This window comes from Pteropus medius, unplaced genomic scaffold, assembly GCF_902729225.1.
Source record: "Pteropus medius unplaced genomic scaffold, Ma_sr-lr_union100, whole genome shotgun sequence".
Classification (NCBI taxonomy): Eukaryota; Metazoa; Chordata; class Mammalia; order Chiroptera; family Pteropodidae; genus Pteropus; species Pteropus medius.
Window position 1 is genome coordinate 1,452,489 of NW_024353517.1, and position 26,156 is coordinate 1,478,644.

At 32.1% G+C, this 26,156-nt stretch overlaps 1 protein-coding gene across 5 annotated transcripts in view; it reads left to right on the top strand.

Annotated features, from left to right (window-relative positions):
• Positions 1-24,627, top strand: part of ATP11B (ATPase phospholipid transporting 11B (putative)) — a 102,375-nt gene extending 77,748 nt beyond the window's left edge. Inside the window, exons 26-32 of one of the 5 annotated variants that reach the window (XR_005650267.1) lie at positions 1,575-1,640; positions 2,162-2,265; positions 3,459-3,624; positions 6,283-6,368; positions 9,268-9,393; positions 16,715-16,848; positions 21,011-21,326. Coding sequence is in view for 4 of the 5 variants with exons in the window: in XM_039850742.1 (XP_039706676.1) it covers positions 1,575-1,640; positions 2,162-2,265; positions 3,459-3,624; positions 16,715-16,848; positions 21,011-21,092 (552 nt within the window). In the remaining variant the exon portion in view is untranslated. Of the gene's footprint in view, positions 1-1,574; positions 1,641-2,161; positions 2,266-3,458; positions 3,625-6,086; positions 6,135-6,282; positions 6,369-9,267; positions 9,394-16,714; positions 16,852-21,010 lie in introns of those variants that run through there. The other 4 variants (XM_039850743.1, XM_039850744.1, XM_039850742.1 and 1 more) reach the window with 4 other exon arrangements.
• Positions 24,628-26,156: the final 1,529 nt, after the last annotated feature.

Sequence of the window (26,156 nt, forward strand, 5' to 3'; positions counted from 1 at the left end):
AGGCACCCTGTTCTATTCGAGCGTTCAAAATCTAATTTTTTTTTTTTTTTTTATTTGTTTCAAGTATACAATACATTGGTTAGGCATTTGTATAGTTTATGGAACGATCCACCTGATTATCTTCCCTCTGGCTCTACACCTAGCCGTTTTACTGCTGACTGCATTCTCTGAGCTGTGCTCTCCATCTCTGATCATCTATTAACTACTAATTTGTACTTCTCTAACCCTTCACTGATTTCTCCCAGCGCTCCAACCCCCTCCCTCCCCTCTGGTGGTCACCAGATTGTCCTCTACATTTGTGAGTCCATTTTCAATTAGTTTGTTCTTTTTGTTCTTTAGATTCAACATATAAGTGAAATCATATGGTATTTATCTTTCTTTGTCTGACTTATTTCTCTCAGCATGATAACCTCTAGGTCCATCAATGCCATTGCAAATGGTAGGATTACATTCCATTGTATATATGAACCATAACTTCTTTATTCAAATGTCTGTTGGGCATTTAGGTTGCTTCCATATCTTGACTATTGTGAATAATATACATCTAAAATGATGTATACCATGAACATAGAGATGCATAGATCTTTACAAATTATCGTTTTGGTTTTCTTTGGATAAAAACCCAGAAGTGCAATTGTAGGTCAAAAGGTATATCCATTTTTAATTTTTTGAGGAACCTCCAGACTGTTTTCCATAGTGGCTGTACCAATTTGCAATCCCACCAACAGTTGCATACCCTAATTCTTCTAAAAACCTATAAGGTTCCCCCCATATTACAAATGCAAAAAGTAAGATAGAGGTTAAGTAATTTGTCAAATAAATGCTAATTGTTAGAAATCTGTAATAATAAAACAGAGCCTTTTAAATAATTTTTTAAACCAGTGGTAAAGACTATGACTACTTTATAAACTAAATCAATGTAAACTTCTGGTTGTGTTCTTATTTGTGGAAATTAAATCTTGACATTCTTTGAAGATTCTGCATTTTTAATAAACCATGTAGATTTTTTCTGTGAAGCCCAGAGAAATACTTTCTGACTGACATTAACTGCATTTTTACAAGGAATTCTTTGAGGAATAATTTCATTGGCCATTATCTTTCTTTTCAGGTATTGGTTTTGTGTGTAAATTCTTTTTCCTGCTCTGCTTGTGCTGTGTTCAGAAATACGGTAGCAGGTTACCTGCTGTAAATTCAAGTTGGAATGATTTTGGAAAATAATTGTGATTAAACAGGGTTTTTGTAATCATTTTTACTGTGTGACAGGAATAAATAAAGCAGTCAATATATCATTCTAACCAAAAAGTCTGTACCACACAATTCCAAACCCATCTTTGGGTTTCCAGTCTGACAATGTTATGTAAAGGATCATTTTACATAATAATAATAAACGTAATAACGTTTTTGGTGACTCTTCTCATACTCCTCTAACTTTACTAATCTAATCATAGATTTCAAAAGTAATTGGCTTAAATTATACAAGTGATTTTTAGTAAAGAATAAAGTTATTTTTGCCTTACATCTGATTTAGTAACATGGTAATATATAAGCAATAATGGTTTATTCTTTCTGTTTAGATGTTTGGCAACTGGACATTTGGCACCTTGGTCTTCACAGTCATGGTTATTACAGTCACAGTAAAGGTATGGTACAAAAATTAGACACAGGGATACATTTCGTTTCTGTACAATTTATATATTTTTTTATTTGTTTAGCCACAGACAGATATTTTTCTCTTTTTTAATCATGAGTAGTTTCATAGATTGCTGTTTAATATTTCCTTTTCATTTTTGTCAGAAATCTTTTTTAAGTTTATTATTTTAGAAAGCTTCTTACTTTTTACGGCTAAATAAATGTTAACTTCATAATATTCATCTCTGAAATTTTGCTTCTCAATGTATAATGCAAGACAACACAAATTGTTTTAGGCAATAGAGTTGAGAATAAAATACTCACGAAATTTCAGTGCTGTTGTCTCACAGAAGAAAAATTTTATAAACTTGAAATTGTTCAATTTTATAGTAAAATTTTTGCATTGATATATATCTTCTGAGATACTTTGCCATAGGAACCTTAGTCACTTATAATAAATATCTATTATTCATGAATTTTATCTAAAGTTAAAGATTTATTATTTTATATTAAGGATTTTTTTTTTTTTTAGATGGCTTTAGAAACTCATTTTTGGACCTGGATCAATCATCTTGTTACCTGGGGATCTATTATATTCTATTTTGTGTTTTCTTTGTTTTATGGAGGGATTCTCTGGTAAGTCACTGTATTGTATTTTCATTATATTGATTCAACTTTAATATTAATTTATTGTGATTGATTATATTATATTATATCTAGAGTCTCTTTTACCGGTAAAGTATTATTTTGATTTATCACAATAATCTTATTACCCCTATTTTTTCTGTGTGGAAACCGAGCCCCAAGATCACAAAGGTTAAAAAGAGTGATGCTAGGATTTAAACGCTGATAGTTTTATTCCACAATTAATGTTCTTTACACTAATCATATTACTTCAATTATTTATTAAGGTAATAAAATAAGTCACATTGAGTCATTAAATTTTCATGAATGAGTTAACTTCTCTCTCAAAATGAAATAGTATGCTTTGTCTTCATTGGTAAAATCAGATATTCAGCTACTCTGATAGATTAAAAATTAACGTTTCTTCTAAGATTCTTTTGTAAGTGATGGACAACTAAAGTTTAAATTTTGAGAATTTATATTACATTTGTCTGCTGTGCCTTCGATCCCTGTATTAGGTAAAAAATTATAGAAGATTGGCAAAACTTGGATTAGCTAAATAATTCACTTCTATTTAGGATCATAAAAGGATACTCTAATGAGTATTGTTTTGTTTGTAATGTTTTTAATGCTTTTTATTTTTTTCATTTTTTTTCTGTATTTCCCATATTCTTCTAAAATGATATATACTAAAACTCGAAAAGAGTATCTTGACAATACTTACTACTGCAATGGAGAACTTATATTTCTGAGTGCATTTATTTTAAAATATATTTGTAGAGAAGAGCCTCTAAGTAGAGCTTTTCAACCTAAGATTTGGGTAATCAGTTTTTTAGTTGCTTAGTAGAAAATATTTTGTTTCATATTTTTTCTTCTTTTTCTTGGTCTCTTAAGTCTGTACATAATTCTTTTGATATCCTACCATAAGATAGTTATATAGTCAACTACTTGCCATTTTGCTAATAATAAAAACTATAGTTGTCTTTGAAAGTAATTAAATTGGATTTTATTTTTAACAATTAAAGTATGTCTTGTTTTATTAGTTATTCAGTTACTTAATTATCCAATTTCAAATTTTGAACACTATCCCAAGTTTGTATTCCAAATTAAGATTATAACCTTCAAATATAGATACATGATATCTTGATTTAAGAAACTATCTTCTTAATTTCTACTTTTATTAAGCCCACTTTCTTTCTTTGCAGGCCATTTTTGGGCTCCCAGAATATGTACTTTGTATTTTTTCAGCTCCTATCAAGTGGTTCTGCTTGGTTTGCCATAATCCTCATGGTTGTTATATGTCTGTTGCTTGATATTGTGAAAAAAGTATTTGACAGACAGCTCCATCCTACAAATACTGAAAAGGCACAGGTAACCATTTTTTATATACAAAACTTTGTATTTAGGGGGCTTTAACAATGAATAGTCGTCATTATAATTTGCTTTTATCAGAAATTAGGATATGGGCGATGAACACAAAATGCAGAATATGTATGACTTACTGTTGAATTGTACACTTGAATCTTACTGGATTTCATTATTATAATAATAATAATAATAAAAGAAAATTGGAAATTATCCATTCCTATAGCAAGCATTTTGCAATATAAATATTGTTAAATCTGATATTTTTTAAATTGTTTCTTATTGTTTGTATTAATTTTGATTCCTCACAAATTATAATTTTTAAAAACTACATTGTATTATTAATAGAACACAGAATTACTTTGTGTTATTAATATAAAACTATCATGTCCAGATAATAGTAAATATGTTTTAAATAGTATTGTCACACCATTCTATCAGCTCTATATAATTGGAATATATATTCATGTCTTTAGAAACATTAGAATTCAAATAATAGTTTTTTCAGGTTGTCTCAACAAAAGAGTATGAAATAAGTTGTTTAACCTAAGTAATTTTTTAAAAATGAATATTTATAAAATACATTCTCACACTAAACAGTTGTTAATATTATACTACAGCAAATATTAACAGCATGTTACATAGCATTTAAGAATATGGTCTTTAGGGCCTGATAGTTCTCTAGTACAAGACCCAGATTTACCACCTGGTAGCTCTGTGACTTTAAGTCTCAGTATCTGCATAGGTAAAATTATGATTAAAATGTCTATTTAATCATCTTTATAATGAGGATTAAATAAAATAATATTCAAACTCATAGTGGATGCTCAAAAAATGATAGCTATTTAATTAAATGTGCCTTTTTCATTATGACAGTACATGAGCTAAAATCTATCTTAATTTATCTTATTAAGTGTACCATAGCATTGGATATTTATTTCAGGAATACATTCTAATTAACTTATATGCCCTGGTAAACACTAAGTTTATTATCATTTAGTTCTTCCTAGGTTGATATTTTTTTTCCCCCATTTGCTACATGCCAAGCAAATTTTGTTTAAATTTTGGAAATTTAGTTGCATAATCCACAAATAAAGAAGTGCTCCCTAAGTAATGATTTGAGTTAGGCCTCCTAAACAGTGCATTGGTTTTAATTTCAGTTGATCATATCAACATTTCTTTAGCATTTATTAATTCAGGCCTAACCAACATACATTTTTAACACCATTGAAGCATCATAGACCTCTGAACCCTGACAAACTTAATTCAAATACTGTTTTAACCATTTATAAAATATACGTCTTTAGTCAAGTCGCTTTCCTAAACCTGTTTACTCCTCTGTAAAATCAGAATAATAATTACTATGCATGATTGTTAGAGATAATGAATATAAAGCACCTAACCCTGGGCCTGTATATAGTAAGTCCTCAGTAAAAACATGATTATAAGGACCATAAGGATGTTGCTCTGAGATACTGATCTCCAAATGGGGCTGAAAAATTTGCGTTATCAGATACTCTGCCTAAGAATACATTTATGTCAGTATGGAAAAACTTTTCCACTCTGCAGTACATTACTTAAGCATATATCAGAAAAGTTTACCTAATCTTTTTAGTCTTCAGAGATAAGTATTTACAGTAAGAGAATACTATTTTTAATAATTGTCTGTTATACTTTTTATAGACCTTTATAGAGAATACACATTAGTCTCCCCCTCTTGGCCTCTATAAAGTTATATTTCATCAAAGTATATTAATGACACCACTTTGAAAACTTTATTCTTTATAAAAGTAAATAATCAAGTTAATTTACATTTACCCTTAGAAATTCTCCATTAAGTAGTATATTTGCAAACTTATGTTTTTTATAGAGACTTCTTAGTAATAATAAAAAATGATATTAGTTCTTGTATCCTTTTCTATTGCTTCTTTCTAAAGACTTATATAGGAAGTGTTTGGTGCCTTAAGGTGGCTCCTTAGACAAGAAAAGGTTAAAAGTACTTTATATATTTTTTCGTTCTTTTACCATAGGTTAAGATTGGTTAAAAATGGATTGAGTAATAAATCAATCATTTTATCTCTGTGAAAGCTGGTAGAATCTCCCTTTTTGCCCCACTAAATTTACTTTTAAGTAATTTGACAGATGTTCTATGATCTAATAATTGCTGCTTCCAGTCAAGAGTCTTCTTTCCTGCTGGTTTGTTTGTTTGTTTGTTTTAGGTTTTATTATTTTGTTTTGTTTTTTTTCCTTAAACAGTATATGGTCATTCAAATCCCATGTGTGACATTATTCCTATGCTACAGGCAGTAATCTTTATTATTTCAGCTTTATACTGTCACTTCAGATTTCAAATGATGAAGAAATGGTTAGAAAGTTGTCAGCTACTTCATTGTTTACCACAAGTAGCAAGCAAAACCATATCTAAAAGAGAGTTATCAGCATTTATTTTGAACTTTGTTTTTCTCCAGAATAACAACGTGGTGTTGAGTGAAGAAAACTAACAGCCATACAAATGTCAGTCATGTATGTGTGCCACGTATGATATTTCCTACTCTTAAAGGAACAGATATGTCTTTACAGAGCTTGTCCTGTGTCTGTCTCTTAGGTGATGATTACAGTTCACTGACTTGTTATATGTCCCATTCCTTTTCTATCCACTTATAGATGTACTCCAACACAGTTGCTTTAAGTGACGAGTTCATCGCACTGCAGCCATTGTCGAGGGCAAGGAATCAGCTGAGCAAACTTAGGTAGAGTAGGAGTAGAATCTTGTTAACTTCTGCATGCTAAAGGTCAATTAAACACTATTTAAAAGATAGGCAGAGGCATGAATTAAAAGTGGGGCATTTTTTGTTAGCACAGCTGTCTCCAATTTGACCTTTATTAATATATATGTTAAAACCTTAAAAAAAATTCTGTTTCTTATTTGAGAAGAAAATTCAGATGAAAATTCAGCATGATAACAGGACAGACCTGTACCTCGTTACATATTTTACACCTTAACCACCTTTTCTAGCACAATTCTAATGCTTCTGCCTGTCATATTATTCATATTTAAGAATGCTCCTGCATGTTAAGTAATTTAAGCTACAGAAATAAATGAAATTTAAAGTTTTAAGTTTCAGTTACTTGAAAGTGAGTTGCCCATTTATCTTGCCTCAATCCGTGTTGTAAATATATGTGCATATTTGTCTTTGTACATCGTAATGGCTGCTGAAGCATTTCATATCCTTGCTACTGTTTAGTGCATCTATAAATTGAACAATATATTTTGTATCTCTTATATACACCTTTATCTCCACAGACAGATACATCTTGTCACGTACCATAAAGAAATAACCAGTAGTCTAGAGATGTCTTTTGATGGAAGAGAATGAAAGCTTAATCCTATAACTAAAATATTAGGATATCTTAATCCCAGAATGGAGATATTAAGATAACAAATCTATATAGTATTAACTTTAATTTCAGTCTGGTTTGAAGAGAAAATGTAATATAACAATTTTTTTTTTTTTTTTTAGTTTTGGCACTCTTCAAATTCTCATCCTGTCAGTATCTAGAGGATTCTTAATCATATATATCTCTCTCTATATTTTTTAATTATTTATTCTCAAGTTTTCTAATCTCTACATTCACTTGATCAAATAAATGGCTTTGATAAAGCACCACTTAAATAATCTCAAAACTCTGTGTGTTCATCATTTTGAGCTGTTCTAAAGTTTTACCAAACTTTTCAATTTTATTATTAGTTTCAAGATTTTTGAAATATTATGCTTTGAATTAAAAAGATCTAATAATTGTAGATGAATACACAAATGAGTAAGTGGTAGTCAACTAAATTTTATGTTTAAAACAAGAACTAAAGTCAGCAGACTCGGAAGAGTTGTCTTCACTTTTGGTTGAGCCAAATGTACATTTATCACATTTTATCTGTATATGCCTTTCTGAAAAGAGTAGGTATTCATCACATTCTTGAACATCTAATTATTTAACTTTTAAGACAATAGGAGAGCTCTTTATTTAAAGAACACTCTGGCATACTCTTTTGTCAAGCGAAGATAACTTTTGCTTTGAGAATAATCTTAATATTTTATGAAATTATAGTTTTACATACCATGTTGGCTTAAATCAAGCCACAAAAAAGAATGAGGTAAGGAGATCATAAATTAGAGATCCTAGGCTTTGTAATAATGGAACAAAGTAGTAAGCTTGACACTGATCTGTGAAAGAACACAGTGAGAACAGGGTATGTTGGTCAGGTAGCCTTTGCAGCGAGCCAGTCTCCAATCAGGTGCTATAGCAGAGGGAGAAAGAGCCCTGTTTAGGAGACAGCCAGCCTGAATGCTAGTGCTGCCCTTGGCACTGCTCCCTGTATGTCCTAACCAAATTAGCTCAGTCCTCTAAGCCTCCAGGTTCTTCACCTATCAAACGACCATTTCACATACTGTGATCTATTTACTGTCAGCATCAGAGAGAAAAAAGAATACTATGCTCAAAGGCCAGGCAGAAATAACAATTGCTTATTAATTGAGCAGTGAGTTCACTGCTCAATTAATAAGCAATTAATTCACAGCTGCATGAAGAACAAGTTCCCACATACATCTGTCTGCTGATGCATCCTATGAGTTTTGAATACATCTTGTTTTTGAACTGCTTGAACAACATTCCTGGGTGTGATCCTTTGTAGCTTAATTGTTTACAGAAAGGAAAATTGTGCAGGTATCTTTAAGAACTTTCAAATCTTTAATCAAGTTAGTATTTCTTAAGAACCATTAACGAAACTATTAACTTTTTTAATAAAAGAAAACGCATTTGTAGTATTTTCCCCTCCCCTATATTATAGGCAAAGCTATAATAATTAGCTATCTTTACATAAACTTGCCATATCCTTGAAAGGAATTCTACTGATTTATTTATTACATATGTTAGAAATTCACTATAGCATTTTTTTATAGAAATAATTATTGGTCAGTCTGAAGACTGAGAAAATACATAGAAATTAGGAAAATTTTGTTTTTTTATTCATCGAGGACATTATTTTTATAATTTAAGAAAAGTTAAATGTAGCTTAGGCTCATACTCCTTAGAAGGTCTCTTAATACAAATATAGAAAAACTAAAGAATAGAAATGTGTATAAATTACTTGACACTCACTAAAAATGTTTTTCAAATTAATAATTAAATTGATTTTGTTAGATCAGGTCAAGCCCCCTTCACTCACATGTGTAACATTTGAAAGACCATGTGATTGACTCTTCTACTCTGCTAAAGTCCAGTTAGACTAGAGAAGTCTTCTGAGAAGGGAGCATGAGCTGTGCAGAACGGGACATACCATTGCAGTAAGAACCCTAAAACTTTGTGGCAAGGAATTTGTTTAATATAAAAAGTTTAATTTTATTGAAGGAAACCTGGTTTTAATTTAACTTCGTGCACTGGAAAATCATGGCTTTATTTTGTGCGCTTTGTTGTATGCCCCCTTAAGAATCTGCTCCTAGCCCTTTTGTGACAGTAAATGAATGTAGTGGTGTGTGAACATTCATTTTTGCCTCAAAGATTGTGGACCCCAACTTGCTGTTTTGATTCTAAACCTATATACAGTAGAGAGTATTGTTCTGTAATATGAGACTTGTTGCTTTTTTGTCCTTCCAGATGGAAGAAGATAAGGGTTCAGTCAGCTCAGCATATGAATTTGCTGAAAGCAAGCACAGAGGGGAGGACAGTAGGCACCTGCTAGCTGAGGCTTGCAGCCAGCAGGACAGTTCTTACGCATACTAGGTAGTACTGCGCTGGACCTTCCTGGGGACGTATTCGCTAAGTTCTCATGTTTGGGGCATGTTATGGGAGAACTGGCCTGACATTTAAGTTTTTACTTTACTAATTCCTTCACTGTTTCTCATATGTTGTTTTCATTTACTTGTTTCCTTTTTTGTGGTTTTTACTTTTTTTACATGTCCATCCTGAATATTCTGTAAATCTTCCTTTGGAGTTATAGTGTTAAATCATATTTCATCTCAAATTCTAACCTAGTAAGGTAGTCTCACAACCTGTTGTCTTATATTCAAGAAACTATTCCTTGTCACTTCTCCTTTTATAAATGTCATGCTATTTCTGTTATTTCCGAAATCAGTTTTCCCACTTCAAGTTGTAGTTATGTATCATTTTAGATATCTTAATGTAGTTAGACACTGAATTAGTTATCTAGGTCTACCTCTTGAATTGAATGATCAAAAAAATGAGTGCTTAGGCTTGATACTGAATAATTTTTTGTTGACTGATATTCACCAAACTCTCAGTTCTTACTTTTCATAAACTTTCCTAGTTATAAAAAAGAAAGTATGAATTTTGGTGAGGACTTGCTTCATGCCCCTCTTGAGAAATAAACCCCAAGAGCCACTTCTAGACTTAATTGGAATTTGCAAAATATTGGTACTTATTATGGAGAATGGAAATTCTTACCACTTGGTCTGTTTGTCATTTGTATATTGTACAGTATGTCATTTCATTATAACATTGAGATGTTTTAGAACTTAATTCTTGTTTATATCAGTTAGGTTATGGTGAAATTGGTTATACATCATTTCACTTAAAGTCATAGAACCTATCAACAACTCTAAGTGAGACCTTACTATAATTACTAGTCAAGAAATTGCAGTTGTCTAGGATAAACCCTCATACATGGTGAAACTTTAAAACAAAGCTGCTTGAAGATGTAAATATTAACTCTACTATAAATCAGACCCTAGAACAGATACAATAATTAGAAAAATCTGAATTATTCTGGAAGACATATTTTTAAAATTAGATTTCTTTAGTGAATGGTCCTCAGTGGAAAATGTTGACGATGATTAATCAACTCATTATTATTATTTGAAAAGAAATGTAAAAATTCTGAATTTTTATTTTATTTTAGGGTGCTTCATATGATTGTCTTTACAATATATTTATCTTGTATTTTGCTTTGATAAATATAAAATTATTTTTAGTTTTTAAAATATGCCCTGACTGAGCTACATGGAAAACTCAGCTGAAGAGCTCGCTGGGTAAAGAAAGGAAGCTGGCCAGGATTTGTATTATGCCCTGAATAATTCACAAAGCAGATAATCCACTTGAGACTTGACTATACTAAAGCTGTAAAATTACGTCTTCTGTGAAAAAAGTTCCCCAAAGGTTCAAGTTCAAGTGGATAGGTCATAAGACATGGATCCGGTGTTCCTTTGCTTTAACATATCCATTAGAATATACAGCGCTGTTGAGAATTGGGTTCTTAGAATGCTCTTATTAAATAACCATGAATATGATTTTAGTAAAATTGCTGGGGGTAATACCCTGATCTACAATTTTTTTTCTGCTTATAGCTGAATTTTAATTCGTTGAATGAAATATATCTTAAATATTTTTTCTCATATATTCCTGCTTTTGCCATATATTTTGAGATTAAAATCACTTTTAAAAAATAAGTATTATACCCTCTTCTATTCATTTGTCTTAAAATCGCATTCGTTTCTTTAATCAGAATTTGGTCAGCCTTGCCAGAGCAGGCAGAAAGTAATGCTGAGCCCTAAATGTCGCCATTGGCGAGGGTCTTCTAGTCATCTCCCTCTATTGTCACCTGCCTCCTAGGCCTCCATCGTTTTGTAATTTTTTTGTCTTGATCCCTACTCTGAATGCCCTCTTTCCAGCTGTACCTAACAACCATAGCGATAGCAATGGATGCCAGGGATACTGACCTTTCTCACTATGGACCAAGGTGCTTAAGCCTAAGACCTGAAACCTACTACTCCCAAAAGCAGGATACATTTTTAAACAGTTTCAGCCAAGTACACAAGTCACCTTCCTCTCCTGTGACAAAGATATAGCTACTGCCTCATTTAACAAAGCAGTGGACTACAGAAGGAACAGAAAACCTTAATAGCCTATATTTAGTTGTCCACCACCACTAAAAGCCACACTTTTCCAAATGAGTAAAATTCTATAAGCAAATAGAAAATTGAACATTTAAGACTAGTATTAATAAGGCTGCCACCAGTGGCAGGACTTAGATACATACCTGATAAATATGACACTTTACAAAACTATTGTTATTCTTAAATCTGTGCTGACTTATCACGCAGCTTTTTCAATTGGAAATTGAAATGAAGAAAAGTATTAGTGTTGACATTATTTCCACCAAACAGTTAACCTGTGACATGCTATAAATGATTGATACTTAGAAAATTGAATTCTTAATATCAGCTGCACCATGACTTAGTTCATTAATTAGTGCTTTTCTGCTTTATCCTCTCCATTAAAATCAGGGATTTTATCATTTTTCACAAATAATACTTTGCTTCACCTAAACTACAAATTCCTACTCATATATGACCACATTATTAAAGGAGCCTGTCATTTTGAAACTAGGAATAAGCCAAATTATTAAAATATGCTTACTTAATATAATTATTGCATGCTTATTTTCATAGTTAAATTAAGGCAACACATACAGGAATCTCCTCTCTAGAAATCCCTAAAAGATAGTATGGAGATATTCTATCTATATTTATAACTATTTTTTATAGTTGTTTATTTTACTTGGGGAGAAGGAAGGAGGGAAGGGAGTTTAGAGGAGTGAATGCGAGCTTGGGGTGTAGTTTTGGGGAACTAGACCTTGAGTAAGATAGGGCAGTTACCTGACTACCATCATTAAATGACTACCCCTTGCAATTCTAAATAGTGAGATAAAGCTATTACTTTTTTTTAGGGATTTTATTATTCTTAACCAAATTTGGAAATCAGTAATATTTGATGATTTTTGATTTCACATTAAAAACATTACCTTAAACACAAACCTTCACCCTACTATAGTTTAAGGCTTCTTTCCAAATATCTCCTTTAAGACTGTTCAGGGTGTTCACTTTGAATATCAAGTATATGAAACAATTTTAAGGGTAAAAGAACAAATATAGTTAATAGTTTAATAATTCTTATTTAAACTTTAAAAAACGTTATTTGATTTGATAGGTAAGATGTCAGCGGAATGATTATAAATTTAGAAATGTATGACAATTCTCTAACCTTTAGAATATTTAAGGAAGATACTTTGTAGAAACAATAGGAGAAACATCTAAATGTTCATCATCGTCGATATGAAAATAGTGGAAATAAGAGCAGTGAGCCAGAATTTATTTCAGAAGGCAAGTTGTATAAAGATAAAACTTTGTATCAGCCGTACATAGTCCGCATTGAATGTCTATAGTTGTTTGAAGCTTCTAGCTCCAAGTTACATGGTTGTTCCTGGGAAGCAAGTGTGATGGAGAGAAAGTCTTACCAATAAATCAAAATTTCTGATAAATTAAAAGTTACTTCTTGGTGCCACAAGGAAGAATCTCACTCCCATTATCATACTTTGCTTTATTTCTTTTCTGATATTTACAGTAGCTCCCCCTGCCTCCAAAAAAGATACTAATTCTCTCTCCTTACTTTGAATAAAATGAGATCTAAATGCTCCACCCCATTCCTACCCCCAGTTGTACTGGCAGCTGTGGCTACATGGACTCTTGCTGGCCTTTCAGTTCCTGCATATGAGATCAAAGATGTGTATGTGGTAAAGTAGAGCTTGGAGGTTTGCTAGAGAACAGTATGGTGTTTTCTACAGATAAGCTATACAAACACACAATTAACCAGAGTTCATTATTTTAAAAGTAGCTGGGTTTTTTTTTTTCTCTTTAGGAAAAAAAAGAAATATGTTTTGCTTAGTTCAAAAAGTATTTGAAGAAGTTATTTTTTAATATTATTTTTGACATTTCAAGATGTTTACTCTTTCTATTGAGTTGTCCGTATTTTAATACCTGTCTTTAGGTTTTAAAGTGAAAGATGATGGATGCAAAGCATGATCATCATCTAAAGTCAGATCCAGACCTAAGCAGTGTTCTGCACATATGCAGACACTCAAAAGCTGCTGACACCTGTGGATGTCATCTTCGGTGAATCCCCAACAGTTGGTTGAGCGCCAGCTATATAAGCAAAGCACAGATTGTTAAACTAAGAAGTACTAGGCAAATTCCTGACTCTCTCCAGTTTCTGGTCTAGTTCAGTGCTACCCAGATAAATGTGGTGAAGGACCAGTTTTCTTGTTTCGGTTTGTTGTTTTTAATTTCTAGTCCATCACAGACTGATACTTTTATAAAATACAGTAAAAATTAGTTACTAGGAAATGAAATTTAAAAGATATGTAAAATAAGCCCCAGTTTTTAAAATTGTTTTTATATTCAGCAGTTATAAAGGTATTCTGTCAAATTGCCATTAAATTTTCTAATCTCTTACTCTCACTGACTAGAAACAATCTCATAAGCTAGTAGCAGTGTTTTCAGACCAACACTGAGCCATGGACCATGCTTTGGGTCTCACTGGTCTTTTTGCAGGGGAGCAGGAGTAGCGACTACTCTCTTACACTTATGCTAAACATGTGCTGAATACACATCCTGCTTTTTTGCCCACATGCAGTTATTGCTCATTCTTTTCACTTAGCCTGGAATGCTCTTCTCCATCATCTCCCGCTATTGAAATCCTATCTAGGGTTCAATATGTATTTCAAATGCCATCTTTTTCATCAAATCCTTCATACCCTCCCACCAATACCAACAACAACAGCTGAGTTTGAGCTTTCTCTCCTCTTTTTTGATATTTGTAGTCTGCCTCATACCATGATAATAAGAAGGCAGTTAAAGGTGTGGTAAAGAGGTTTGAGCTCTGAAATAAAAAAACCCAAGACTCAGGCCCCACCGTGGTGACCTTAAACAAATTCTTAACCTCTGTTTCTTCATCTGTAAAACATATGTAAGTATGGTGCCTATCCCAAGGGTTTGTCACAAGTTTTAAATGACATATTCCATGAGAAGCATCTTACATAGGAACTGACACATACGTAGTAAGCATTCCATTAATATAACTGCCATTATTATTTGTTCCTGACTTATCTCCTACCCTTTTCTTTGCCCTTATCTCACTATCTTGAGAATAGGGTTGCTATTCCCAATAGGAACCAGGACGGTGCCGCTCAATAAATATAAGTTGAATTTAATGCTAAGTGCTGTGCCATTTAAGTGATGCAAGCAATAGAATAGAATCAGAAAGAGATTACTGATAGTTGGAAAGGTGAGGGAGGTTTCATGGAAATGATAATATTTAAACTGAACCTGGTGCAGGAGTCAGCATTCTGACCCTAATTGGTGACAGGCCCTGACACAAGACCACAGGCAGGGAACACTGCCTGTGTAGAGACTGAACAAGAGCATTAGGAAGTAGAGCAGGGAAGGCGGCCTGAGGTCAGTTTATAAAGGGCCTTAAAGGCCTCCTTGCACTGTTTTATTTTCTCCTTTTAGTGTGTGGGACCTATAGAATCCTGCTTCCTACAGAGGGTGATTTTTGAGAGAGAGGAAAGTGGAGCTCAGGGACCCAAGGAAGAAACCAGAAAACTGATGAAATCCTTTCACCTAAATGAGCATTTCCTAAACTATTTCTCTGAATATTAATGTTCTTCCTGGTGTTGATTAATGTTCTCTTGGGGTAATGGGCTGTACTAAAAAAAACAAGTTTGAGACTTGTACTGTGTCTGGCTCTCCCCTTGGAGCCTGACCATGCATCCTGACTTATTGATAATCCTTTAATCAAAAAGTCTGTTGAAACCTTCGTTGAGCTAGTGTTTCCCAAACTTAATTGGCCATAGAACTTTTTTCTTGAAATGTCTGTAAACATCTTACAAAATACAGTTTAAAAACAGTACTGTAAACAGCCCTAAACCTAAAGGTATTGTAAAGAAAGAACAAGTAAAATTGGCTATTTCTCAGTGCGTACCAAGTCCTAGTATCTGGTGCAATCAATCGTGTAATTGCCAAACAGGAACCATGTTGTCTTAAATTGCGTGGTAGGTATTTGGCAGGATTACTCTGAGCAGGGATTTTGCAGGACCTCACCAGTTGCTTAGGTTCAGAATGCCAGGTTATTTACATTCCATCACATCCATCTCTTCTATCCATTGTGTCTCTACAAATGTCCCCTGTTGCCATGCATGCACTCAGCACTCGGTGATTCCCAACCTTTGTGAACTGCAGCACTCTAATGAATCTATTGTTGTTCTCCTTCCCTCTATACTTTTGAAAGATTTGTTATGCAGTATATGTGTAAAGGAAAGTGAATGAAAATGAGTTTCTTTAAAATGACAAACCTTGAGAAATTTAGGAATATCCTTGACTATCAAAACCAAGGTTGGCATTCATTGAGCTATGTGGTCATACCATTTTTCCCCTAACTTAACAGTATTAAAATTATTAGAAGTGGCTTAAAGTTATCTTGCTGGATTATTTATGCCTGAATCAACATAAATCTTACATACTTTCAGAAACTTATTTTTAAATCTCAATCATGCTACTTAGTCACTTGTTTAATAGATTTTAATATATGTACCATCAGTTAATTTTTTAAAAGTACGATGAGCTGATCATAGGCATGGTTGGCATTTAATAGTTGCTTACCAATTTAAGATAAGTGATGCTATCCTCAATTATAATTATGCAGTAGATATACATGGAGTGCTTAGAACCTGGCACATAGTAACATTACATAAAGAGTTTTGCTACTATTGTTGTTATTGTAGTTGTTTTGAAGATTGGGGTTAGGTCTTGCCTGATTGTTATTTCCCAGTCTTCAAAATAGTTCACACTTCATTTTTAATTGCTGATATTTTTAATTGAAATTGTAGGAGAATGTCACCTAAACAAAAACTCAAGAATTAGAATTCATTAAGTTTTTGAGTGATTGATGTAAATCCTTTTGACCATAATAAATTATTAAAATAAGGCATTAAAATCCAAAATCTTTGCAGATTTAAACACTATCCAGCTACTTGTTTTTGTATAATTATTTTACGTGACCTCTAATTTAGGACACAGTACCTTTTAAATATTTTTGTATGATTATGCTTAAATTAAGCCTTCCATACATTTCCATGTTATAGAAAACATATATAGGATACTTTTAAAGTGCTTGTTGTAATTTTTTTAAAATACTTTTTGAAAGTCCAAATCTCTAAATAACTAATTGTTTTTTGCTTTAACTTCTCCAGCTTACTGAAACAAATTCAAGTATCAAGTGCTTGGACTCCATGTGCTGTTTCTCAGAAGGAGAAACAGCGTGCGCATCTATTGGAAGAATGCTGGAACGAGTTATAGGAAGATGTAGTCCGACCCATGTCAGCAGGTGTGAAATTTCTCTAAGTAGCCTTTGCTGCATATGAGTGTCTTATAAACTGGAACAGATGAACATGCTTCTCTAGATACCTAATAAATCAGCAGCTGGTTTTACCAACTGAAGCAGAAAGTGTGCTATTTATTAGCACTCTTTGATGGTAGATTTTATTTTGTAGCTTTGGGGTAAGGGGTTCTTTCACTAACGAAGGAAGAGAAAGCACCTTTGAAGAGACTGCATCTAATGAACAAAAATTTTGCTTTACCATCTTTCTAAAATGTGAATAGGAGTATGTATATGGTACTCTTATTTGGTTTTTATAACTTTTTTCGAAATATACCTATACTTCTGTTTTATTTCCTGTATTTTTTTGTTTGTTTCTTGTATTTACAAAATAACTTACACATAATAGTAAAATCAAAAGATTTTGCTTTTCTTCATACATATTTTCTAGTCATTTGAGACTTTGAGGTATTTATAAACACAAAGCTGTATTGCTTTTCTTCTACCCCATTTTATCTATGTAATGAGGTTTTAAAATGATTTTTAAGTTTTTATTTGGTATTTATGGTCTAATTAAAAATTTATAAGTTAGAACAGGCTGTATATTATGGTTTAGAAGAATCTTAGCATTTTTGTTTCCTCTCATATTTATTTCTTAAAAGATTTATCAGTGCTTGCTTTTGTGGATCAAACAAACAATATAATTTTTTTGGTAAATTCCACTTAAATTTATTTAAATGTGAAATGGATTCATTTCTTCATACATTTCCCCAAGAGGCATATTATTATTTAGGGGATATTAAGGAGTAGAAATAACTTTTCATATTTTGGTGTTCTTAGAGAAATGACAAATTCTTAAAATTAGAGCAGCAGTGTCCTAGTGTGCATGAAGGCTTACAGACAGGCAGGGATAGATGGTGATTTCCATCGTCCTCAGTTTGTCATGGAAAGAGTATCACTCTCCACATGGGCCATGTGCTTAGAAAAGGTTGGAAAGTACCCCAAGGGCAGAGAATAAAGAGTGGAGGAGGCACTACTCTTATTTGTTGATAAAGGAATTTTTAGTATTTGGTTAGCCTCATGTTTTAAAAATGATGACTATGATATCCTTCATGTACGATAAAATTCAGGGAACCTTTTTTGGCAAACTTGTTAGTTCTCACTTTGCCTTTGATGGGAAAGACATGACTTATGGCCATGTCTTTATGGTACAGTTGCATTTATAAGTAGCATTCTTATGTTAGTATAATATCTTATGGTTAGTATAATATCACCATTTATTCATTATAACATGTAATCAAAAATATTTCTATAATGCTATGATATGATTTTATAGTAATTTTATTCCACATAAAAGAATTACTATGAGGAGTTAAATTTATTGACTTCCATGTTATGACTTACACAGTTATATTATAAAATACATCATGAGATAGCAGCTCTGTCATGAACCCAGGCCAACAAGTTTCCCTAAGGACAGGCCAACAAGTTTCCCTAAGGACTTCCTAGAAGGACCTAATATATATTATTATTTTACTTATTAAGATAGCTCTACTATACAGAGCTAAGGTAGGAGTTATACTGAGAGACTACTATAGAATATCACAGAATTTTTTAAATGTCTACTTTGACAGGAAGTTCTCTTTAATGACAGTATACATCTTCACTATTTAAAAAAAGCTAGAATTAATTTTAAATGAGCCAAAAAATATTTTTCTGCTATAGATATAGTTCTATTTTCTTGGTATCAGTTATTTAGGTAATATGCCCCTATTATTTTTTACATAGCCATTTTTTCACTGCATTGCTCCTTTGGACCTGCCCAGGGATTATGGATTTTTGCAGCATGTTCTCTTGAAAGTGGCTATTAGCATCTGTACTCCTTTTCACTTAAAATTGTACCATAGTCTTTTCTTTTATAGGACTTTATATTTTTAATTTAGCTAATAAAATGTTTACCATTAATTAACATCTTATTTGACAGACTACAAATACCTTTCCAATTTTGTTCAACATCTCAAGTTATAATTATTGATTTCTACTATCATTATCTCCTTTTTTCCTTCAGATGAATAATATAAAAAGTCTTCTGAGATCTATTCATTTTTTTTCTAGTAGATACAATTATACAATACGCAAAACCACCCGGTGCTTTTAAAAAGCTATACGAAAATTGCTATAGATTATTAACATTCTGTTTAAACTTCGAAAGTCATTTTGATATGTAGAGTTTTGTTCCTGTTTTTTACATATAATATATTAGTGAAATATGTTTGGCATTTCTGTTTTGATTTGGAGCAGCCTGTATTTTACAATTCTATTTCATGCCTAATTTAAAAGGTCGAGCAAGGCTGGTACCTCAATTACCAGATGTAGAAGCCCTGGGATATTTCCTTAACATATTAAACATAAGAGGTAATGAGTATCACTTGAGAAATAAAGCTAATTCTTTTATATGACCGATTTCTCTGCTGATTAAACTTTTACTATCCAGGCACAAAAATTCCACTTACATTTTATTAATTGATATTGTTAAAGAAATTTGCCATATAGCAAGCTTGGTTTCAAAGGTAGCATCATGGTGCTATATAAAGGATGCCATGTTATACCCCAAAGGGCTGTACTTTAGCAATAAATGATTTTTCGTATGTGTTTTATCAACAATTACTTTATCTTTAAGAATACTATTTTCTAAATAGAAAGGAGTTAATAGTTAATATGTCATTCAGGTGTTTAATGTTCTGTCAAATATGATACTTAACTTGTGAATACACATGTGTGCTTTGAAAAGATAATAAATGAAGGAAACCTTACCTAATAATATTTTTCTATGTAAGCAATTGTTGAAAAGAGGAAAAATTATTATAAAATATTGGTAATGGGGGTATTGATACTTATGTTTTATTATAAGGGCCTGAGCATACTTTTTCTTGCATGACTACTTTGAGAAATGTTCATAGTCTCATTTCATTCATATATTTTACAAATACTGAGTGCCTGTTACGTACCAGGTGCAGTTGTAGGTGCAAGAGAGACATTAGTGAACAAGCCCTTCCTTAGACTAAGGTAGATATTGCTTAAGGTTTTCTGGAAACTAGTAATTCCATAAACCACTGGTATGGTTGTTGGTTGTTTGTCTTCCTCTTTGCTAACTTTCTAAAATTTCTAGGTTCCAAACTTCGCTATGACTGTGCTCACTTAATCAATTTAAACTTGAACTACAAACAGAGTCTCTAGGAAACAGCAGATATTTGATAAAAGTGAATTTGGACCATTTTAAATGCTAGTTTCTCCCTTTAACATCTTTGTTTAAGGAAAATGGGAGCCCTGGAAAATTACATGTATTTATTGTTAAGTGCTTTTAATCTTCTAAGAAAAACCACCTTTTACTTGGTTATCCTGATATTTTCCTTGAAATAGATTAGGTTGTTTTAAGCATGTCAGGCTATTTTTGATCTTGAGTTATTGTAGCTTAAATTAATACAGCTGCAAATAAAGTATTACATAATGAATTGCTTATGTGCCTTATCATTTGGACTATAGTTAACTTTTCCAGACCAGTAGAGGATCATTTGTTCTTAATTAAGTGAAAAGCCTAGTGTCTTTGATACCTATTGAATAAACCACTCACTACACTCAAGCTAATTATGCTAAATGTTAAGAATAGAATTTATAGCTGAAAAGAAGTAATAATATTATATGAACATAGTGCTATTTTATTCTGAAACTTTTGGTAAGTGCAATTTTTGTTTGTTTGCTTCTGTGATGTCAGAATACAGCCTAGTTGCTTTTCAGTAAAACTGAATGTGCATATCTCTTAATAACAAACTTTCTTTTTGACAATTTTTCTTATTGACTTAAGATTTTAAGAGCGTCTCATGCTTTGCTACTTATAGAAATTGTTTTAATGCTACTAAATGTTTTAATTTTGGCTAATATTTTTATATGATGACTAGAGCATTATTTTTCCCAAGTTTTTTTGTATAATATAAATGGAATGTTTGGTCATTCGATGCTAGTATGAAGAACTTTTATTTAACTTTTAAAAATGAAGCAATCAGTGATTATTTTAATACTCAAATGTATTTTGGTCCTAAGTTTTAGAGTAAATCTTTTCTCAAATAAAACATAGGTCCTGGTGAGCCAAACTTTTCTCTTATTATTACTTTAGATTATGGAGTGCATCGGATCCTTTCTATACCAACGACAGGAGCATCTTGACTCTCTCCACAATGGACTCATCTACTTGTTAAAAGGGCAGTAGTACTTTGTGGGAGCCATTTCAGCTCCTTTTCTAAAATTCAGTGTGATCATCCTGGCCACCGTAGCTCTACAGAATTACTTTCTGAAATGTCTGGAATAGTTACTTCATACCCACTCAGAGTTATAATGGCAAAGAAAAAGCATTAACGCAAACAACTCTTAACCCCCTTAATTTAATCTGAATATGTTAAAATTTGTGAATAAAGAGACATTTTCCATCTGTTTGTCTGGGTTGTCCCTTGTGCTTGTGGGACTCCTAATGACATTTCAGCCTCTTGCTAAGGCCACCACATTATAATATTAAGGTAGAAAGAGATAATTCCTCCTTAATTGTATTTTTTAGTATTAGCTTAGTTATCGAGTCTTCTATTTAAATCTGCTTCTGTAAATTATGCTGAAAAGTTTGCCTTTGAAAACTCTATTTTTTCATTAGAGTTGTATTTGAAGCTTTTCATGAGAAAAGTAAATGTGAATAGTAAGAATTTTGGTCCCTTAGTGACCCATGTTGTTAATTCATCAGTGCTTTCTAAGTTCATAGAGCATATTAGGACAGTGCATTTCTAACCATTATTTACTGCACTATGGGTAGTAAATGTATTCCAGTACCAAACTTCTCTAAATGTACTGTAATGTAACCAGTAAAGGTAACCAACCATATACATGCAAAGGGTAAATCATATCTTAAACATAAATCGGGAATCAAGTCCATTCACCAGATTTCAAATAGATGTTTACTAATATTTTTATGACAATATGAAGTGGGTAAATTAGATACCATTAGCATAGTATTTTTAATGTGTTTATCATTGGATTTTTGCATGCTTTAATCTGGTTAATATATTTAAATTTGCTTTTTTCCCCCTCCGTCTGAAGGCTCTGTTTATAGTATTTTATGACACTGTTGTAAAGTTCAACTATATCAATAAAAAACACATTTGGACAGTATTTAAATATTGCAAATATTTTTAATTTACTAATCAAAATATAGAGGAATTAAATTAGCAAAAAGAGAAGAGCCTCTTTCTGTGGCTAGAATTGCTCTAGCATTTTGGTAAGCAAGATATTAGAAAAAGAATTTCAGATAAAAATCCTGTATTTTTAGGTTAGTTTATGTTATCTTAGTTACAGGAGACCACCACAGTAAAGTGAAATCTGCCCAGTGTTCCATAAGGTATCTTTTCGGGTGTGGCTATAGAATGTAAATGAAACAAAGTCTAAATGCTAAATTTTATGGGATAATGGCAGCAATAAATTAAAATGCTAAGAATGATTAATCAGGTACATATTACTGTATTTAACTCACTGCACTTCAATATTTAACTTCCATCCTGAATATATCATGTAGATCCACTGTTGTTATTTGTTGTGATCAAAAGTAATGTTTTAAAACTTAGGAATGATTACTGGTTTAAGACTATTACCCAGGTCTAAGCATATAATGATTGTGTATATATACATTTAAAACTGTATGGAAATGGTTAAATAAGGTTTTGCCAAAATTTTCCCTTGAGAATATAATAATTCCTTTTTGTAGATTTATTGTGCAACCCTCCACCCCTTTCCCATTTCATGAATATAAGACTCCTTGAATTGGGCTGATAGGGAAAGAGTATTAGAGTCAAGGATTAAGACTTTACCTTTGTTCACTGGTAAATTATTTTCTTGCTAAAATGACATTTGCTTTTTTCGATAATGCAAGGATATTAGGTTATGAATTTCAGCCTAAATACTAATTTTCATAAATAGCACTTCATTAACTTAGATATACCAAAATTGGGTTTAGGAAGATACTGTTATTCTGGAAATACATTAAAAGGATAATAAAATATACATTATGTACACTCACCAATTCATATTCCAGAAGAGGGCATATCGTAGAAAATATTCAGTACTTTAGTGGAGGATGATACAGAATTTGCTTTTCTTAGAATGTCTTATAAAATGTTCATATAACAAAATGACATTCAGTAGGCCTGCATTACATCTACCTTATAGTGTTTATTTGCCATCGACTAAACTGACAACTGTCACTAGAGAAGAACTACAAAGCCATTAAGCAGTCTCTGACCAACTGCAGCAAGGCAGGAGGTCTGCTAACATATATGGTGCTTAAGGTGTGATTGACATAATTTTCTGCATTCACTATTTGAAATTATTTAAGAACTTTATATTTAAAAAAGTAATTGTATCCACTGATAATGCTTATCCTATTCTGTTGTTCAATACCTACTCCATAAAGGAAAATTATCTTGTAATAAAAGGGTTTTTTTCTATTAAGAGAGTACCAGTTTTGTCTATAAGCTTCAGTTTTCTAGTACTAATGCTTATATTGTAAAACTATTGCTACATAACCAGTAATCACAGAAAATTTCCCCCTTGCATATTTCTTTAAATTTCTTTCGAAGGTATGATATTGGTAATTAACTTACTCTTATCTGTCAAAACCAGAGTCAGATGCTAACATGTGTTATTGCTAGTTAATTAATGGTCTCAAATCTATTTGCTTTGCTTCCTTGCCTTTGCCTAGTCTGAAGGCTGTAGCCCTGAAGATAGTAGCAAGCACCAAGTCAGTTTCCAAAAATATCAGCTGCTTTAGGTGACTCAGCACCCTGCCTCACTCAGCTTTAGCAAGCATTAGGCTCACCCTAGGAGTAGAATGTGGGCCGGGAGAGCTACAGCTGGCTACCCAGGCTTGCTATGGGATTGAGAAAAAAGGGAAGAATTTACATTTTGAATTTCCCTTAAATACCCTCCTCTTTGGGTCTTAATCTTCATGATGTCCAAAGGCTTCCCAGACCTGACCCAAACTCCGGCACTGTCCTCACTAGGAGATTAAAAACCAGAGGCACATCGCCCTGTTAGAAAATACCTTTCCTCAGACCAGGGCCATTTCCTCTGCATAAGATTGTGAAATTGGGCTTCAGTGATAAACTTGAGACCTCTGTCTTATAGGCAGGAGTGAGTCAAGGCCAGTAAAAAATGTTAATAGCGAAAGTTTTTAAAATCTACTCTGAAAAGTTACTAGGGTCTGGGGAAAAAGAGAAAATTATCCATGTTTTTGTTTTTTCTGTAAAGACCAATTTGAGGTATGATATAAGAAGGTATTGATAAAACTAATATACCAAAGAGTTATGTAAAATGTGTTTTATTAATTTTGGTCCCCTTTTAGAGACATTTTTATTTCTATCTTGAAATGAGTCGTCTATTTTCATAAAAATAAAGCATTATTAACATGCTGTTTATGTGAGATAACTTGAATGCTGTTCCTACAAAAACTAGATCTTAACTAATGCCATGTTTGTAATAATGGTGATTGTTAGATTTTTATGAAGAATTAATTAAGCTGGAAATATACTGTAGCAACATTGAGTTTAAAATTTTGGACCTCAGACACTGTGGCTGTCTAATATAATCCTTTCAAGTTTTTCTGCATTTTCAGTAAATGTAGTATACTTGTTGTACAGCTCTCAGTAATTTTTTAAAGTTTATGAAATTATATTTATCAAATAAAATTTTTTTATATAATTAAAAGTGTTTTTCCATCATTTAAGCATGTTAAGCCTCTCTGTTCATCTTGACCAGCACTGCCATATTTGTTTAGAGTTCAATTTTACTACATTTATCCTCCATTACAGTATAGGAATACCATTATGCCTTTCGCTGACTGCGATTTTTAAAATTCTAGGAGGTCTTTGGTTATCCAGGTCTTTTTACATCATCAACACAGTTCCTGAGAAAGGGGTCTGGATAGAAATGCACCAACTGTAAAACCAGCACAGTTCAACTAGAAAAAAATTACATCATTCATGAATAGCCAACCAATGTGAATTTGAAAATGTCTTGGTCCATTGAAAATACGTGCTTTCTTTAAAATATAACTGATATAATGTGTATTTACATATAAAATATTCTAACCTAACGTCAGTCATTATTTTTAATGCTTCCTCAGTTGCCAGTTGAAACAATTGTTTAGCCTACTTTTATTAAAAAAGTAAGCCATTGTCTTTTCCCAAATGTTAGTATTTGCAAAGGATGACTATGTATGTATAGTGTGTGTATATATATATATATATATATATATATATAAATGTATTTTTATTTCTGAAATGATATAATATGATCCTGGACAAGTCAATTTATCTAAGCCTTTTTATTTAAAAAGAAGTTGAGGGTTTGGGCGATCTTCAGGTTAATTTCAGTTTTTAACTGTTGTACAACATGACAAATCATGTTTTTAATGAATAAGAAATTTAGGACAAAAAAAATAAAATTTTATGTGCAGTATTTTACCAGAAAATTTAGTGAATTAAAAAATAATTCATGTTTTATTTTGAAGTGCTGCTTGATTCGCAGGACAAATGGAGATAAGTCCACATGTTTTTGAACACCTCTTCTTGGAAGTGGCAGAGGGCCCTCTGATGAGTCAGACTTTTTAATATAATTTCTTAAAGGTAAAATGGTTTCTATTCAAGTAAAATTTGTAAATAGCAAAGCGCATGGAGTTTAGGATTATATTCTATCACTTAGAGTAAATCTACACTTCTGTGTAATCCTTACCCCATTTCAGATGAAGAACTTTCCATTATCCCAGGAAGTTCCCTTGTGCTTTTATTCCTTCCTGCCTTTGGCAGCCATTTTTCTGTTTTTTATTCATAGGTAGTTTTGCCTGTTTTTGAATTTCAAAAAAAGAATGGAATTATACAAAATGTTCACTTTTGTACCTGGCTTTGTTGCTCAAAATGTCGGTGAGATTCATCTGTGTTGTACATATCCATAGTTTGTTTCTTTTTGCTACTCAGTAGTGCTCTGTTTCATGAACATCTCACAATTTATCCTTTCTCTTGTTTATGGACACTTGAGTTATTTATAGTTTATGGTGTTTATAAATAAAGTAGTTATAACATGCTTTGCGGACATGTTTTCATTTCTCTTATGAAATAACTAGTAGAATTGCTAAGTCATAAGGTAGATTTATGTTTAATTTTATAAAAAACTGCCCAAAAGTTTTCTAAAGTGATTATATGTTACATTTTATGTGCATTTGTCACAATTAT